Source organism: Haliotis rufescens, unplaced genomic scaffold (assembly GCF_023055435.1).
Source record: "Haliotis rufescens isolate VD_foot unplaced genomic scaffold, xgHalRufe1.0.p SCAF_72, whole genome shotgun sequence".
In the NCBI taxonomy this organism is placed as follows: domain Eukaryota; kingdom Metazoa; phylum Mollusca; class Gastropoda; order Lepetellida; family Haliotidae; genus Haliotis; species Haliotis rufescens.
In genome coordinates, this window is record NW_025964364.1 from 1,690,243 (window position 1) to 1,706,614 (window position 16,372).

The 16,372-nt window shown below is 41.6% G+C and overlaps 1 protein-coding gene across 6 annotated transcripts in view; it reads left to right on the forward strand.

Annotated features, from left to right (window-relative positions):
- Nucleotides 1-16,372, forward strand: part of LOC124116814 (cilia- and flagella-associated protein 70-like) — a 46,144-nt gene that overhangs the window by 4,358 nt on the left and 25,414 nt on the right. For 3 of the 6 annotated variants that reach the window (XM_046478336.2, XM_046478340.2, XM_046478337.2), the window contains exons 6-12: nt 368-544; nt 1,500-1,627; nt 2,889-3,038; nt 3,754-3,838; nt 5,797-5,829; nt 11,981-12,050; nt 13,358-13,419. In XM_046478336.2, the coding sequence (XP_046334292.2) occupies nt 368-544; nt 1,500-1,627; nt 2,889-3,038; nt 3,754-3,838; nt 5,797-5,829; nt 11,981-12,050; nt 13,358-13,419 (705 nt within the window). Of the gene's footprint in view, nt 1-367; nt 545-1,499; nt 1,628-2,888; nt 3,039-3,753; nt 3,839-4,042; nt 4,052-5,796; nt 5,830-11,980; nt 12,051-13,357; nt 13,420-16,372 lie in introns of all 6 variants that reach the window. The other 3 variants (XM_046478338.2, XM_048388505.1, XM_046478339.2) reach the window with 3 other exon arrangements.

Sequence of the window (16,372 nt, forward strand, 5' to 3'; positions counted from 1 at the left end):
TTCAGAATTGAGTTCAGAATTGAGTTCAGAATTGGGTTTAGAATTGAGTTCAGAATTGGGTTCAGAATTGGGTTCGGAATTGGGTTCAGAATTGGGTTCAGGATTGAGTTCAGAATTGAGTTCATTGGAGTGTGAACTTTCATGGATTGTCAGGGCCACTCTGTATGAACATCAGTTTCGAATACATGTGACCAGCTTCTTCATTCATATTAATGAATTATTATTTGTTTGGTTGATGAAACTGCTCATCATATGAAAGCGGAGCATCTTTACATACATTTCCAAGATACAGAGTCATGTGTGTACTTACCTGTAGCTTTATCAGACTAAGACAAATTCACCACGTCCCCTTTCTCTCAATCACCAGCCTGAGGTGGACGTGACTATCTCCGTCAATGACCCGCTGCTGGACGAGAACCAACTGAAAGATGGAAATCTGTTGACCATCACCATGGAAACGCTGTACTCTCCTCCCGAGAACTGGCTCCTCACGGGTCAACAATACTACTACGCTTCCACACTGCCCATCCCTATCACATCGGAGGTGGGGATGACGTATTGCATGCTTTACTAGTTATTTGTGTTACTCGCAATCTCATTAAAATCAGATCTTAGTTCTCACTACAGCTAAACAAAGATCTGAGGACATCCCATTATAGGTCATGTCAGGACGACCTTTCATCTGACCAATCAGAGCGTCGCTTATCAGATCATGAAAGTAACAGTTGGAATGTGATTTTTTATTGTGCAACCTTGAAAAAAACCGACATACTGAGTATTCTGAATGACAGTTATGGGCTTTATGACTGTATTCATACAATCTAGATGATCTATTAGCCATTCCACAATGTTTTTTGTTCACTTTTTAATTTTTTAATCGAGTATATGTCAAAATTTGTTTCGAAGCGTAGTCACCAGTTTGAAACTCGTGCCGTAAAGCTCTATTAAACTGCGTTGTGATTGGCTAATGCCGACTTCTTGTCAGTCTGGTGTGACCCGTAATGGGATGTCCTCAGATCGTTGTTTCAGGAGCGAGAACTAAAATCTGAGTAAGGATAAGAATTTATGGATGAACAACTTCTTTATTACAATTAAGAGCAACGTTTCAGTGTAGGTTCTAACACCGTTATCAAGCAAGTGATTTACAGAGTGTGGTTGGCAAGTATATATACAAGTAGGAGGCAATGTTTTTACAGTAGAGTAGAAGTTGTTCATCCATAAATTCGAGTACTCCAACTTCTAAATGCCTATCAAAGAAACTAAGATCTGATTTTAACTAGATTAGGTTACTCAACATGTTCTATTTTATTTGGACTTAAATTGTTTTGGTCAGTTTAGTGGAAATAAATGCTGTTTTACGTGTTTAAAGTGCAATGTTTTAATAATTTTACAGGATTATGTATTTGTCTTTACTTCAGGGAATGTTAAGTTGTGTTTAAGGAGGTAAGCGATGGCAGTGACAAGATTGACTGCATGTTTTGTGATTGATGTTTTCACAGAAGGAGTCGACCATCGTGTTCCCCCACGGCCAGCTCAAGCCCGGCACAGACAAGGAGATACCTAACAAACAGAAGAAGTGGGCGTCGCCCGGGCAGGCGCAGGGGAATTCTATATACATCACTGATGCGTAGGTTTCCTTGTCGTGGATCATGAAATAATTGGAGCCGAGTTTAGGAGACTTGTTGACTATCCTTCAAGTGCACATACCTCCTTATATGGTGATGATGATGATCAAGTTGTGCATTAGAAGACTTCCACTACAGGAAGTGTTTCAGAAATGCTGAAAATATGCTCACCGTAATAGAAACATCCTGACATAATTGCATGGTGTCTTGGTCATGACACAAGACACAATGATAGCCCATGTAGAAAGGATGTCCTGGCTTATGTATCCTACTAATCGGTAGCAGGCTTGTCGGCAGTATTCAATCCCTCAATTCCCTATTGGATATGACCCGTGAAGATTCCGGGGTAGAATAGGTCTTCAGCAACCCATGCTTGCCGTAAGGTGACTATGCTTGTTGTAAAAGGTGACTAACAGGATTGGGTGGTCAGAATCTCTGACTTGGTTGATGCATGTCATCGATCCCAATTGCGCGGATCGATGCTTATGACATTAATCCCTGGATTGTCTGGTCCAGACTCGATTATTTACAAACCGCCGTCATATAGCTGGAATATTGTTGAGTGCGGCGTTAAACAACAAACAAACCAACCTACCCTATTGGATATCTACCGTTTGGTGTTTAGTAATTGTTGTGGGTTACGACAGAATCTTTCCATTGTATGACTTATTACTGAAAATTTGCAGACAAAAGATATGACAAATTATTTCACCAATAATTGAATAATTGTTCTTTCAAATTTAAACTATTACTATTGTAATCCAGATATAGCGGCCTGAAACTAACACATACCAGAAAAATCTTCCTTAAAGGGAGGTAACTCTCGCTGGTGTTTGACCAAGTCAATGCATGATGTAGTAATGTGCCTGCTACAGCCCCACTGCTTTCAATCATGATACATCACATGTAGTGACAGATATCTTTAAAACAAACCTTTGTATGCTTCATGTCATCCAGAATAGTTGGGTGGAGTTGTACGCTACTTGAACTGTGACTGGTCAAGGAGCCTGTTGACATCGTATTTACTTGAATGCTGCTGTGGTTTGTTCCATATGATCCGAGTTGTCCTGAATGTGCAGGTACATCTTGCCCTATATGATCCATATGATCCATTTTTCCTGGATGTGCAGGTACATCTTGGTCCATATGATCCACATTGCCCCAACTGTGCAGGTACATCTTGCCCTATTATATGATCCACGTTGTCCTGACTGTGCAGGTACGTCTTGGTCTACATGTTGTAACGCTGTGGTGATGGTGTAGGTACGTCTCGGCCGACACGGTGGAGGATGAAGATGGGGAGCTGCGGGGCAAGGAGGACCGGGAGCTCCGGGCGGTGTCAGAGATAGACAAGAACCGCATCACCTGGAACACGGAGAGACGATGCTACATGGAGACCTCGTCTGTCAAGGGGTGGGTAAACATACACAGATATACACAGAAATACATCCACATGCATACATAAGGGGCTGGTCATATATTATAGATGGGTATGGGGACAGGGATGTGGGGAGATTGGTCTTTGGACTGTATCATATTTTGCTCCCCCCTCCCATTTTATGCAACATTTTCTCAAATACGCCCAAGACCCCTCCCTAGAATAAATGACCATTTCCAAAATAATGTTCACATTTATAATATTTTGACCACCCCTCACCCCCTCCCTTTTGCTCTATCATTGTGCTAACATATCAATATCATGCATACATCGGTTGGCATATTCAGTGTTTTGGATCTACATATTCGGCATCTTGTATTTTGGCAACATGAGGTTTGAGGTTAATGACTACGGTATTTGAATCTATTCGGTGTCTCAGTCTACCTCGAAGTCGGATAGGTGCGGTCGGGTAGTGTAGCGGTTAAAGCGTTCGTTCGTCACGTCAAAGTCCGGGGTTTGAATCCTGACATGGGTACAATGTGTGAAGTCCATTTCTGGTGTCCGCCGCCGTGATATTGCTGGAATATTGCTGGAATATTGCTAAAAGCGGTGTAAAAGAATACTCACTCACTCACTCAAAGTCTGATAACTAGGAACCCTCTCATACTTCGCTTGAAACCGTGACAAATAGTGACTGATCTTGATCTGTTTAGTTGTAAGAAAGACATATATTCTGAAAATAATTTCCAGCTTCCAAGATTCCATTGCCAAGACGCGCTACTGGCCGGTGGAGATTTTCCGTCTTCCTCAGCCCTCAGGAGGAAAAGGAAAGAAGGTAAGACAGATTTGTGAGGAAAACATATCTTGTTTGCCAAATGTTAATTAAATTAAATTAATTAACAAAAGTTAATTGTGTGTTTAATCACTGAGTGGTAGATTTTTTTATCTGACTTGGTAAAATTAGTGTGATAAAATTATGAATGTGAGGTAAAAAATGTCAAAGATTTTATTGCAACATTTCTTTGTGTTATGTTTTCAGTTGATATGGGTCCGTGAGGATTTCCGTTTGTCAGACCTGTAGACTAGGACATGTAGCTCGGGCTTGTAAAGTGTACAGCCCATTGTAAATATTGTAAACATTTTGTAAATGCTTTTTTTTTTGCTTTTTTTTTATTAGCTTCATAGAGCAGAATATTGCTGTAGAAAGCAGAACTATATCTCTTGCAAAACAGAGAACAGTGGTCAAATGAAATGTTGGTCTTACGGATGTTATCAGGTTATTTGACCAATGAAACACTTGGAGGAATAAATAATGTTTTTGTTTTTACGATCAGTTTGACAGTGTGATGAAAATGTGTTCGAACTGAAATGTGTTCTGACTTGTTAGACACTGTGACATGTACACAGCTTGATACAATTGAGAATCCAGTTTAGCAGCAACGGAATCAGACTTATTCAATGGCTGCTGCAGTATAAGTTGGAATATTGCTGACTGTGGTTTTTGTAACAAAACTTACAACTTTATGGATAACAATTTGATTTAAAAAGTTTTGTTAACATATTAAACTTATGTAATTGGGAGAATATCCTTTTCTGTATGACACAATCTCCATATGTAGGATATTCTCTTCATGATTTGACAAGAGTATTATAAAGCACTCAGTGTTGAAAACTTGCTGGGGACAAACCACTGCTGGTGAATTAATGATCTGCTTAGTTTTTTTGTTATTGGTGTTTCTCAGTAAGAATGTTGAATATATATCGGCGTTTTTACCAACACGCTATGTGGGATTACTGTTTATCTGTGAATGAATGCATGATGTTCGTCCCAAACCTTGTCCCATGGTGTTCATTCATAAGGGACAAGTCCAGTTTTTAGCAGTAGGACTGGGACGGGTAACTTGGGTACTCTGGTTGGTGGGTACTTAGGAGGACCTGGGTACCCACAGGACTATCCGGACCTGTGGTTAGTCAGGTGATATATTGTTGAATGACAAAATTATCTAGAACTCCATGGTTACGCTACAAGTCACAAATGTTCGCATTTCTTTCTCACTATCCACGCATTCTTTCTGACTTTATATGTTTGAATAAAGATAAAACTTCAGTCAACTTCAGTGTATGCATGACCAGATCGTTTTATACGAGTATCTAAATACATTTTGCCACGGCTACGGTAAAACTATTCCCAAAGGGACATTTGTACCTATCTCTTGAGACCCACAGCGGTACCCGGGTAGGGTGGGGTAATAGAGGGGGTGGGGACCCGGGGGTGGGGACCCGGGTAGGGTGGGGTAATAGAGGGGGTGGGGACCCGGGGGTGGGGACCCGGGTAGGGTGGGGTAATAGAGGGGGTGGGGACCCGGGTAGGGTCAGGTAATAGGGGGGTGGGGACCCGGGTAGTAAATTTGGACTCATCCCAGCCCTATTCATAGGTTGCTCTATACATTTTCTTCTTCATTCAAAATGTGAAAGTGAATTGTGATGTATTGTCCAGCTGAAGAACAATATATTACATGTGTTGTGATGTCATAAAACATGACATCATATTATATTGTCCTCAACAATCAAGCAGTGTTACGTGATATGACTGCAACTGACCAATCAGCACGGAGAATCACCTAATGTACATGTGCAGATATGGGACAGCCATGCACTCCATCCTTCTTCTGGGTCATATCTAATGTTACAATCTATTTCATGTCCATAGCTCGATCTATCAGTCGTGGTGTTGCACTCCGAGCTAGGGCACTGCTGGAGTATATAGTCCATAATACGCTTGAATGTTTTCAGCAGAACCCTACTCCCTCTCAACAAAATGTTAAGGTATAAGTGTGTGAAGCTTCAGTCAATCATAGGCCATTAGTTCTAGCCGTCACGATATGGCTGAAATATTGCCGATGTGACGTAAAGCTTTAACTCACTCACTCACTTTAGTTCTAGCCTTCACTAACAGCCATTCACAGCTTCCCTTACCTTTTTCAGCCATTTTTACTAAACTTATTAGTTCAAAGTGTACTTGCTTATGTTCAATTTCATTAAAATCAGATCTTAGTCCTCGCTACCGCTAAACAAAGATCTGAGGACATCCCATTACGGGTCACATCAGGCTGACCTTGCTTGAACTTTGACCAATGGAATGACCAATCAGTAGGCATCTTTCTCGTGCTTTACGGCACTAATTTCAAATTGGCGACTACGCTTCGAAACATATTTTGACAAATTCTCAATTAAAAATTTGAAACCTGAACAAAAGAACAATCTGGAATGGGTAATAGATGGTCTAGATTGTATGGATTCAGTCGTTTAACCCGTAACAATCGTTCGGAATACCCAAAGTTAAAGTTTTCGAGGTTGTATGAATAGAAATCACAATCTCTGATTGGTCGGATGAAAGGTCGTTCTGACGTGACCCCTACTGGGATGTCCTCAGATCTTTGTTTAGTGGTAGCGAGAACTAAGATCTGATTTTAATGAAATTGGCTTATATTTAACTATGTTATTTTTAATATACTAGTATATGATTGTTTCAAAATTTGAACTTATGAAACTTAATACTTTGAATTAAGAAACACATTTACAAACATGATAAAGGTTCTATACTGCCAGTTTAAGTTTTGTTTTCAATTTGATGTTGATGAGCTTGCTACAAATTGAAAGGAGCAACATAGAAAGATGTAGTTGATCTAGGTTGTTCTACATGTGTGGGTGATCTAGGTTGTTCTACATGTGTGGGTGATCTAGGTTGTTCTACATGTGTGGGTGATCTAGGTTGTTCTACATGTGTGGGAGATCTAGGTTGTTCTACATGTGTGGGTGATCTAGGTTCTACATGTGTGGGAGATCTAGGTTGTTCTACATGTGTGGGAGATCTACGTTGTTCTACATGTGTGGGAGATCTAGGTTGTTGTATATGTGTGGGTGATCTAGGTTGTTCTACATGTGTGGGAGATCTAGGTTGTTCTACATGTGTGGGAGATCTAGGTTGTTCTACATGTGTGGGAGATCTAGGTTGTTGTATATGTGTGGGTGATCTAGGTTGTTGTATATGTGTGGGTGATCTAGGTTGTTCTACATGTGTGGGTGATCTACGTTGTTCTACATGTGTGGGAGATCTAGGTTGTTCTACATGTGTGGGAGATCTAGGTTGTTGTATATGTGTGGGTGATCTAGGTTGTTCTACATGTGTGGGAGATCTAGGTTGTTCTACATGTGTGGGTGATCTAGGTTCTTCTACATGTGTGGGAGATCTAGGTTGTTCTACATGTGTGGGAGATCTAGGTTGTTGTATATGTGTGGGTGATCTAGGTTGTTCTACATGTGTGGGTGATCTAGGTTGTTGTATATGTGTGGGAGATCTAGGTTGTTGTATATGTGTGGGTGATCTAGGTTGTTCTACATGTGTGGGAGATCTAGGTTGTTGTATATGTGTTGGTGATCTAGGTTGTTCTACATGTGTGGGAGATCTAGGTTGTTGTATATGTGTGGGTGATCTAGGTTGTTGTATATGTGTGGGTGATCTAGGTTGTTCTACATGTGTGGGTGATCTAGGTTGTTCTACATGTGTGGGAGATCTAGGTTGTTCTACATGTGTGGGTGATCTACGTTGTTCTACATGTGTGGGTGATCTACGTTGTTCTACATGTGTGGGTTATCTAGGTTGTTGTATATGTGTGGGTGATCTAGGTTGTTCTACATGTGTGGGTGATCTAGGTTGTTCTACTTGTGTGGGTGATCTAGGTTGTTCTACATGTGTGGGGCCCATTTCTGGTGTCCCCCGCCGTGATATTGCTGGAATATTGCTAAAAGCGGCGTAAAACCATACTCACTCACTCACTCACTCACTCACTCACTGTGATCTAGGTTGTTCTACATGTGTGGGTGATCTACATTGTTCTACATGTGTGGGTGATCTAGGTTGTTCTACATGTGTGGGTGATCTAGATTGTTCTACATGTGTGGGTGATCTAGGTTGTTCTACATGTGTGGGTGATCTAGGTTGTTCCACATGTGTGGGTGATCTAGGTTGTTCTACATGTGTGGGTGATCTAGGTTGTTCTACATGTGTGGGTGATCTAGGTTGTTCTACATGTGTGGGTGATCTAGGTTGTTCTACATGTGTGGGTGATCTAGGTTGTTGTATATGTGTGGGTGATCTAGGTTGTTCTACATGTGTGGGTGATCTACGTTGTTCTACATGTGTGGGTGATCTAGGTTGTTCTACATGTGTAGAACAGATCTTCAGCAACCCATGCTTGCCATAAAATGTGACTATGCTTGTTGTAAAAGGTGACTAACAGGATTGGGTGGTCAGGATCTCTGACTTGGTTGAAGCATTTCATCGGTATCCCAATTGTGTGGATCGATGCTCATGATGTCAGTCACTGGATTGTGTTGTCCAGACTCGATTATTTACAGACCGCCATCATATAGCTGGAATATTGCTGAGTGCGGCGTTAAAGAACAATCAAACAAACAAATAAACATGTGCATGTGATCTAGGCGGGGCGGTCGGGTAGCCTAGTGGTTAAAGCGTTCGCTCGTCACGCCGAAGACCCGGGTTTGATTCCCGACATGGGTACAATGTGAGAAGCCTATTTCTGTTGTCCCCCGCCGTGATATTGCTGGAATATTGCTAAAAGCGGCGTAAAACCATACTCACTCACTCACTCACTGTGATCTAGGTTGTTCTTAATTTTTGGGCGTTCAGATTCCACCGCAGCTGGTGACCATGACACGTCATGCTTGCTTGATGCACCAAGTAACACATGCAGCATAATGAGTTCCAATAAGGCGTAACATATCCCCTTGTTTCATGAAGGTTTCGTGTATTCATACTAATTAATAAATAAACGTCCAACTTTTGCCACAATCCAATTCCCCTGAAGCTGGGAATGGAGAGTTGGTCTGTAGGAGAGCTTGTCTCTCTGTATGACACATTGGACACATACCCTCAGTCTGTTTTACCGCTGCTATACTGCAAACTGAGGCTTATCCTGTGTAGTTACTTTAATGCTTCTTTCACAGTTGTCATGGTTACTGGGCATCAGTTTTGACTACTAATCACGTTATGTTAGAATATTGACAAGAGCTATAACATGTGTGTTTCTCCGAGGCCTTGTCCCACAACATGATCTGATCATCTCTGTGATAGACATGTTAACTCCATGTACTTTAACACACAGCTTTACATCCATCTTCCTGAGACGGGGCGGTCGGGTAGCCTAGTGGTTAAAGCGTTCGCTCGTCACGCCGAAGACCCGGGTTCGAATCCCGACATGGGTACAATGTGTGAAGCCCATTTCTGGTGTCCCCCGCCGTGATATTGCTGGAATATTGCTAAAAGCGGCGTAAAACCATACTCACTCACTCTTCCTGAGACAAGGGAGTTAACAGACAGTATAGTCCAGTTTCCACCCTTGCTGAACTAGGCTGGAATTTCCAGACTCGATCACATTGCCACCAGTGGCTATTACGAGTTATGTCCCTTCTATGTTCCTCATATTGCTCATATTGACCAATCGGATTCCATCTCTCATATCACTTGCATTTGCTTCAAACAAACTAGTGGTGTCCAGTCAAGTCGATCTGATCGATAATCAAGATCTTTTTTGGAATAAAATGGGTCTTACCCCGTGAATTGCATTAAATCACTTGAGCACCTTGATGACAAGCATGAAAAGATTTGCAAAATATCTGTGGACGCCCAGTTGACGGTACACATGTTTTGCAAATCCTGCAATCTACCATAATCTGCTCAACGGTGCACGTTGAAATCCATGTTGTTTACAAACCGGATGTCCAGTTCATTATGCGATTTTGATTAGACTATGGGGAGACTCGTTAGTCCAGCCAAACTGTAACTCCGGAATACCAGCCTAGATTTTTTCAAGGGTGGAAACTGGAAACTAGTCAGTTAACTCCCTTCCCTCGGGAGGATGTAGACATAGGTCTGTTTGTGGAATGAGGCTCAGGCGTTCTAGATGTGAGATTTGTACACAGACATGTAGTTGTCATGTCTGTGAAACTGTATCTGTATTGTATCATGTACCATGGTACTAATTCAGATACATGTATTTCTAGTAATATATTTAGAACATTTGATTTCTATGAATAACAATCTTCATTCTTGCATGCTGTATTCATTAAAGAACAAACTGATTTAGAAGTTTCAATTTCAAACCCACAGAGGTTTAATTGTTTGATAGGCATTACTTAGAAGTTGACGGATGACAAAGTAGACACAATTTAGGGATAACAACTTCTTTAATACTGTAAAGGCGACGTTTCGCTATGGATCCTTATACCATTGTCAAGCAAGACTTGTTTGACAACGGTATAAGGATCTATACTGAAAAGTCGGCTATACAGTATTAAAGAAGTTGTTATCCATAAAGTGTGTCTTCTTTGTCACACAAAAGTTCTTCTGGAATTAATACATGTACCAAAAGAGTGGCTTGGTCGTTTAATACTTGTTAGAGGGAGAAAGAAAAGTGCCAAATATATATGTTAGAATTGTGCGTCTAGGATGTTCCGATGTTATAATGGTGCCTCTAGGATGTTCCGATGTTATAATGGTGTGTCTAGGATGTTCTGATGTTAGAATGGTGCATCTAGGATGATCCGATGTTAGAATGGTGCATCTAGGATGTTCTGATGTTAGAATGGTGCATCTAGGATGTTCTGATGTTAGAATGGTGCATCTAGGATGTTCTGATGTTAGAATGGTGCATCTAGGATGTTCTGATGTTAGGATAGATACAAGTGTCTTCTTCTTTGACCTAGTTATGTTAACACTGTTTTATCTTTTAGTTTTGGTTTCTGAAACAAAGTTTTTTGTTTTTCATATTTTTTAAAATGAACGAAACTATTCCGACATGTCAGATAAACTGTTTGTGATATTTGGTATGAAGGACCATATTATCTTACACTTTAAGATGGTTTAGTTTCATGTCTGTCTATTTAAACTTTAATCTCAAAATATGACAATATATTTCTCTGCATATTCCAATTACTTGAAAAGCATAATATTTGTACTGATTATAAGATATATGGGTTTCTGGTTGAGCAGATTGTTCATATCCAAGGATGTATAGTATCCTCCATGTTGTGATGCATGTGACAGCAGCTGTAGCTATTCCTCGTACACGTCACAGGGGGATGATGACTAATGATGATGTGTGATGTCACAGGGGGATGATGACTAATGATGATGTGTGATGTATGTGACAGCAGCTGTAGCTATTCCTCGTACACGTCACAGGGGGATGATGACTAATGATGATGTGTGATGTATGTGACAGCAGCTGTAGCTATTCCTCGTACACGTCACAGGGGGATGATGACTAATGATGATGTGTGATGTATGTGACAGCAGCTGTAGCTATTCCTCATACGCGTCACAGGGGGATGATGACTAATGATGATGTGTGATGTATGTGACAGCAGCTGTAGCTATTCCTCGTACACGCCACAGGGGGATGATGACTAATGATGATGTGTGATGTATGTGACAGCAGCTGTAGCTATTCCTCGTACACGTCACAGGGGGGTGATGACTAATGATGTGTGATGTATGTGACAGCAGCTGTAGCTATTCCTCGTACACGTCACAGGGGGATGATGACTAATGATGATGTGTGATGTCACAGGGGGATGATGACTAATGATGATGTGTGATGTATGTGACAGCAGCTGTAGCTATTCCTCGTACACGTCACAGGGGGATGATGACTAATGATGATGTGTGATGTCACAGGGGGATGATGACTAATGATGATGTGTGATGTCACAGGGGGATGATGACTAATGATGATGTGTGATGTATGTGACAGCAGCTGTAGCTATTCCTCGTACACGTCACAGGGGGGTGATGACTAATGATGATGTGTGATGTATGTGACAGCAGCTGTAGCTATTCCTCGTACACGTTATGTCACAGGGGGGTGATGACTAATGATGATGTGTGATGTTGCAGGATGATGAGGGGTCCATCAGCTTCCATGGAGTGGCCTTCATCAACCTGGCGCCGCTCCTATACCCTGGGGGTGAGTCTCATAATCTGAAATAGTGATGTTGTTTCCATGTTTGAAAACCCGTGAAGATCCGGGGTGGAACAGGTCTTCAGAAAGACAGAAACCCAGGCTTGCTGTAAAAGGTGACTATGCTTGCCGTAAAAGGCGACTAACGGGATCGGGTGGTCAGGCTCGCTGACTTGGTTGATGCATGTCATCGTATGCCAATTGCGTGGATCGATGCTCATCATATCAATCACTGGATTGTCTGGTCCAGACTCGATTATTTACAGACCGCTGTCATATAGCTAGTGAGGCGTAAAACAACCAACCAACCAACCAACCAACCATTTTTGTAAAACGTATGTTTGTTTGTTTAAAAAAAATTGTATTCCTTCATTTGTGTCACATCCGTTTTTAAAAATGGAATAATTTTTTGTTTCAAATTTCATACTCCTTAAGAGAGATAGATAAGATCAAATATTATTATCCCAAAGGAAATTCATATTGGTTCTAAACTTGGTGAAAAGAATACCATCAGTTACCTCAGATGACTGAACATGTTTCACAGATGTAATGGCCAGTTGTCTATCTCTTGCATCCACAGTTATGTCCCTTAGTTGTGACAGGATCCATTGATCATGGTTTCAATCCAAGATTCACTCTGATTATGATCCTTGATCTGCCAGCAAAATATTCAAGATGGAGGGTTTCAACCTGTGTCAGTTCCAGCTTCCTCCAAACCGACACCATATTGAACTAACCCCATCCGATATAGCTGACATATAGCAATAGCAATGTTGTACCATCTCGAGAACAGCAATGTTGTACCATCTCGAGAATAGCAATGTTGTACCATCTCGAGAACAGCAATGTTGTACCATCTCGAGAACAGCAATGTTGTACCATCTCGAGAACAGCAATGTTGTACCATCTCGAGAATAGCAATGTTGTACCATCTCGAGAACAGCAATGTTGTACCATCTCGAGAACAGCAATGTTGTACCATCTCGAGATCAGCAATGTTGTACCATCTCGAGAACAGCAATGTTGTACCATCTCGAGAACAGCAATGTTGTACCATCTCGAGAACAGCAATGTTGTTCCATCTCGAGAATAGCAATGTTGTACCATCTCACTCACTCACTCACTGAACACAAGCCTTCCAATTTATCACACCTCACTGATAGCAGCTGCCACCATTGCATGACAACAGCCAATGTAATTAAGTGATAGCATCTTGCAATTGTCTAGAGGTATTATATAAATGAATAATTAACAATCTGTAAATTATTGACAGAGAAGTAGTCAATATGTCTTTGGTTGTTTTCTCCCAACAGTCCAGCGGATCCGAGGGGCGTACAAGGTGTATGCATACACTGATCATCTCCTGCATGAAAAGGTAAGAAAAACTCTTGTAAATCCTTTACTTTGCCTGTAAGAGACACAGACACTCTCTCCCAGTGTTGGAGGCACGGTGGCCCAGCCGTCTAAGCCGCCGCAATTCGCTTTGCAAAGTTGCGTCCCTTGGGCACGCCAGAAACCTATGATTGCGGGTTCGAATTCCGGTTTGCCCCGATTATGATTCTAGTTTTGTCAGCACCATACCCGTGCTCGTGGGTTTCACCGAAGTGGTAAACGTCTGAGACCTGCATCACTTCGTGGCTTCCCTCCAAAATTGAGCTGACACGGCGAGATATAACTGGAATACTGTTAAAAGCGGCGTTAAACCAAACTCACTCACTCACTCTCCCAGTGTAACAGGCTCCTGATAATTACTGGAGCCAGTGTGTATGTTCTCCTTTGCACAGGCTAATGGTACGTTTCTTTGGGTATGTTTGTCCTTCAATGGGTCCAGTCTATTGGATATTTTAGAACCAGTGAGAAGACAAGAATAAAACAAATATTCTGTTCAAATGCTGTTAAGTTCTGATTTTGGTTTGTTCTTCTTCTGCCCCAAATGTGTCACGTCACACAAACTGATAACAGTGAGACATGTCTTTGTTGCTGTACGCAAAACGTAACTCTTTGTGCATCGTACACACTAGAGGTCTTGTATACTTTCTTTCTTTGTTTTTTTGTTTGTTGTTTAACGCTGCACTCAGCAATATTCCAGCTATATGACGGCGGTCTGTAAATAATCGAGTCTGGACCAGACAATCCAGTGATTAATATCATGAGCATCGATCCTCGCAATTTGGATCGATGACATGCATCAACCAAGTCAGCGAGCCTGATCGACCGATCCTGTAAGTTGCCTTTTACGACAAGCAGAGTCACCTTTTACGGCAAGAATGGGTTGCTAAAGACCTATTCTACCCTGGAATCTTCACAGGTCTTTTATCATGCCTGCATTGTACACAGTAGAGGTCATGTATACACCATGCCTGCATTGTACACAGTAGAGGTCATGTATACACCATGCCTGCATTGTACACAGTAGAGGTCATGTATACACCATGCCTGCATTGTACACAGTAGAGGTCATGTATACACCATGCCTGCATTGTACACAGTAGAGGTCATGTATACACCATGCCTGCATTGTACACAGTAGAGGTCATGTATACACCATGCCTGCATTGTACACAGTAGAGGTCATGTATACACCATGCCTGCATTGTACACAGTAGAGGTCATGTATACACCATGCCTGCATTGTACACAGTAGAGGTCATGTATACACCATGCCTGCATTGTACACAGTAGAGGTCATGTATACACCATGCCTGCATTGTACACAGTAGAAGTCATGTATACACAATGCCTGCATTGTACACAGTAGAGGTCATGTGTACACAATGCCTGCATTGTACACAGTAGAGGTCATGTATACACAATGCCTGCATTGTACACAGTAGAGGTCATGTGTACACAATGCCTGCATTGTACACAGTAGAGGTCATGTATACATAATGCCTACATTGTACACAGTAGAGGTCATGTATACACAATGCCTGCATTGTACACAGTAGAGGTCATGTATACACAATGCCTACATTGTACACACTAGAGGTCATGTATACACAATGCCTACATTGTACACACTAGAGGTCATGTATACACAATGCCTGCATTGTACACAGTAGAGGTCATGTATACACAATGCCTGCATTGTACACAGTAGAGGTCATGTATACACAATGCCTACATTGTACACACTAGAGGTCATGTATACACAATGCCTACATTGTACACACTAGAGGTCATGTATACACAATGCCTGCATTGTACACAGTAGAGGTCATGTATACACAATGCCTACATTGTACACACTAGAGGTCATGTATACACAATGCCTACATTGTACACAGTAGAGGTCATGTATACACAATGCCTGCATTGTACACAGTAGAGGTCATGTATACACAATGCCTACATTGTACACAGTAGAGGTCATGTATACACAATGCCTGCATTGTACACAGTAGAAGTCATGTATACACCATGCCTGCATTGTACACAGTAGAGGTCATGTATACACCATGCCTGCATTGTACACACTAGAGGTCATGTATACACAATGCCTGCATTGTACACAGTAGAGGTCATGTATACACAATGCCTGCATTGTACACAGTAGAGGTCATGTATACACAATGCCTGCATTGTACACAGTAGAGGTCATGTATACACCATGCCTGCATTGTACACAGTAGAGGTCATGTATACACCATGCCTGCATTGTACACAGTAGAGGTCATGTATACACCATGCCTGCATTGTACACACTAGAGGTCATGTATACACCATGCCTGCATTGTACACAGTAGAGGTCATGTATACACAATGCCTGCAATGTACACAGTAGACGTCATGTATACACAATGCCTGCATTGTACACAGTAGAGGTCATGTATACACCATGCCTGCATTGTACACAGTAGAGGTCATGTATACACCATGCCTGCATTGTACACAGTAGACGTCATGTATACACAATGCCTGCATTGTACACACTAGAGGTCATGTATACACAATGCCTGCATTGTACACAGTAGAGGTCATGTATACACCATGCCTGCATTGTACACAGTAGAGGTCATGTATACACAATGCCTGCATTGTACACAGTAGACGTCATGTATACACCATGCCTACATTGTACACAGTAGAGGTCATGTATACACCATGCCTGCATTGTACACAGTAGAGGTCATGTATACACCATGCCTGCATTGTACACACTAGAGGTCATGTATACACCATGCCTGCATTGTACACAGTAGAGGTCATGTATACACAATGCCTGCATTGTACACAGTAGAAGTCATGTATACACAATGCCTGCATTGTACACAGTAGAGGTCATGTATACACAATGCCTGCATTGTACACAGTAGAGGTCATGTATA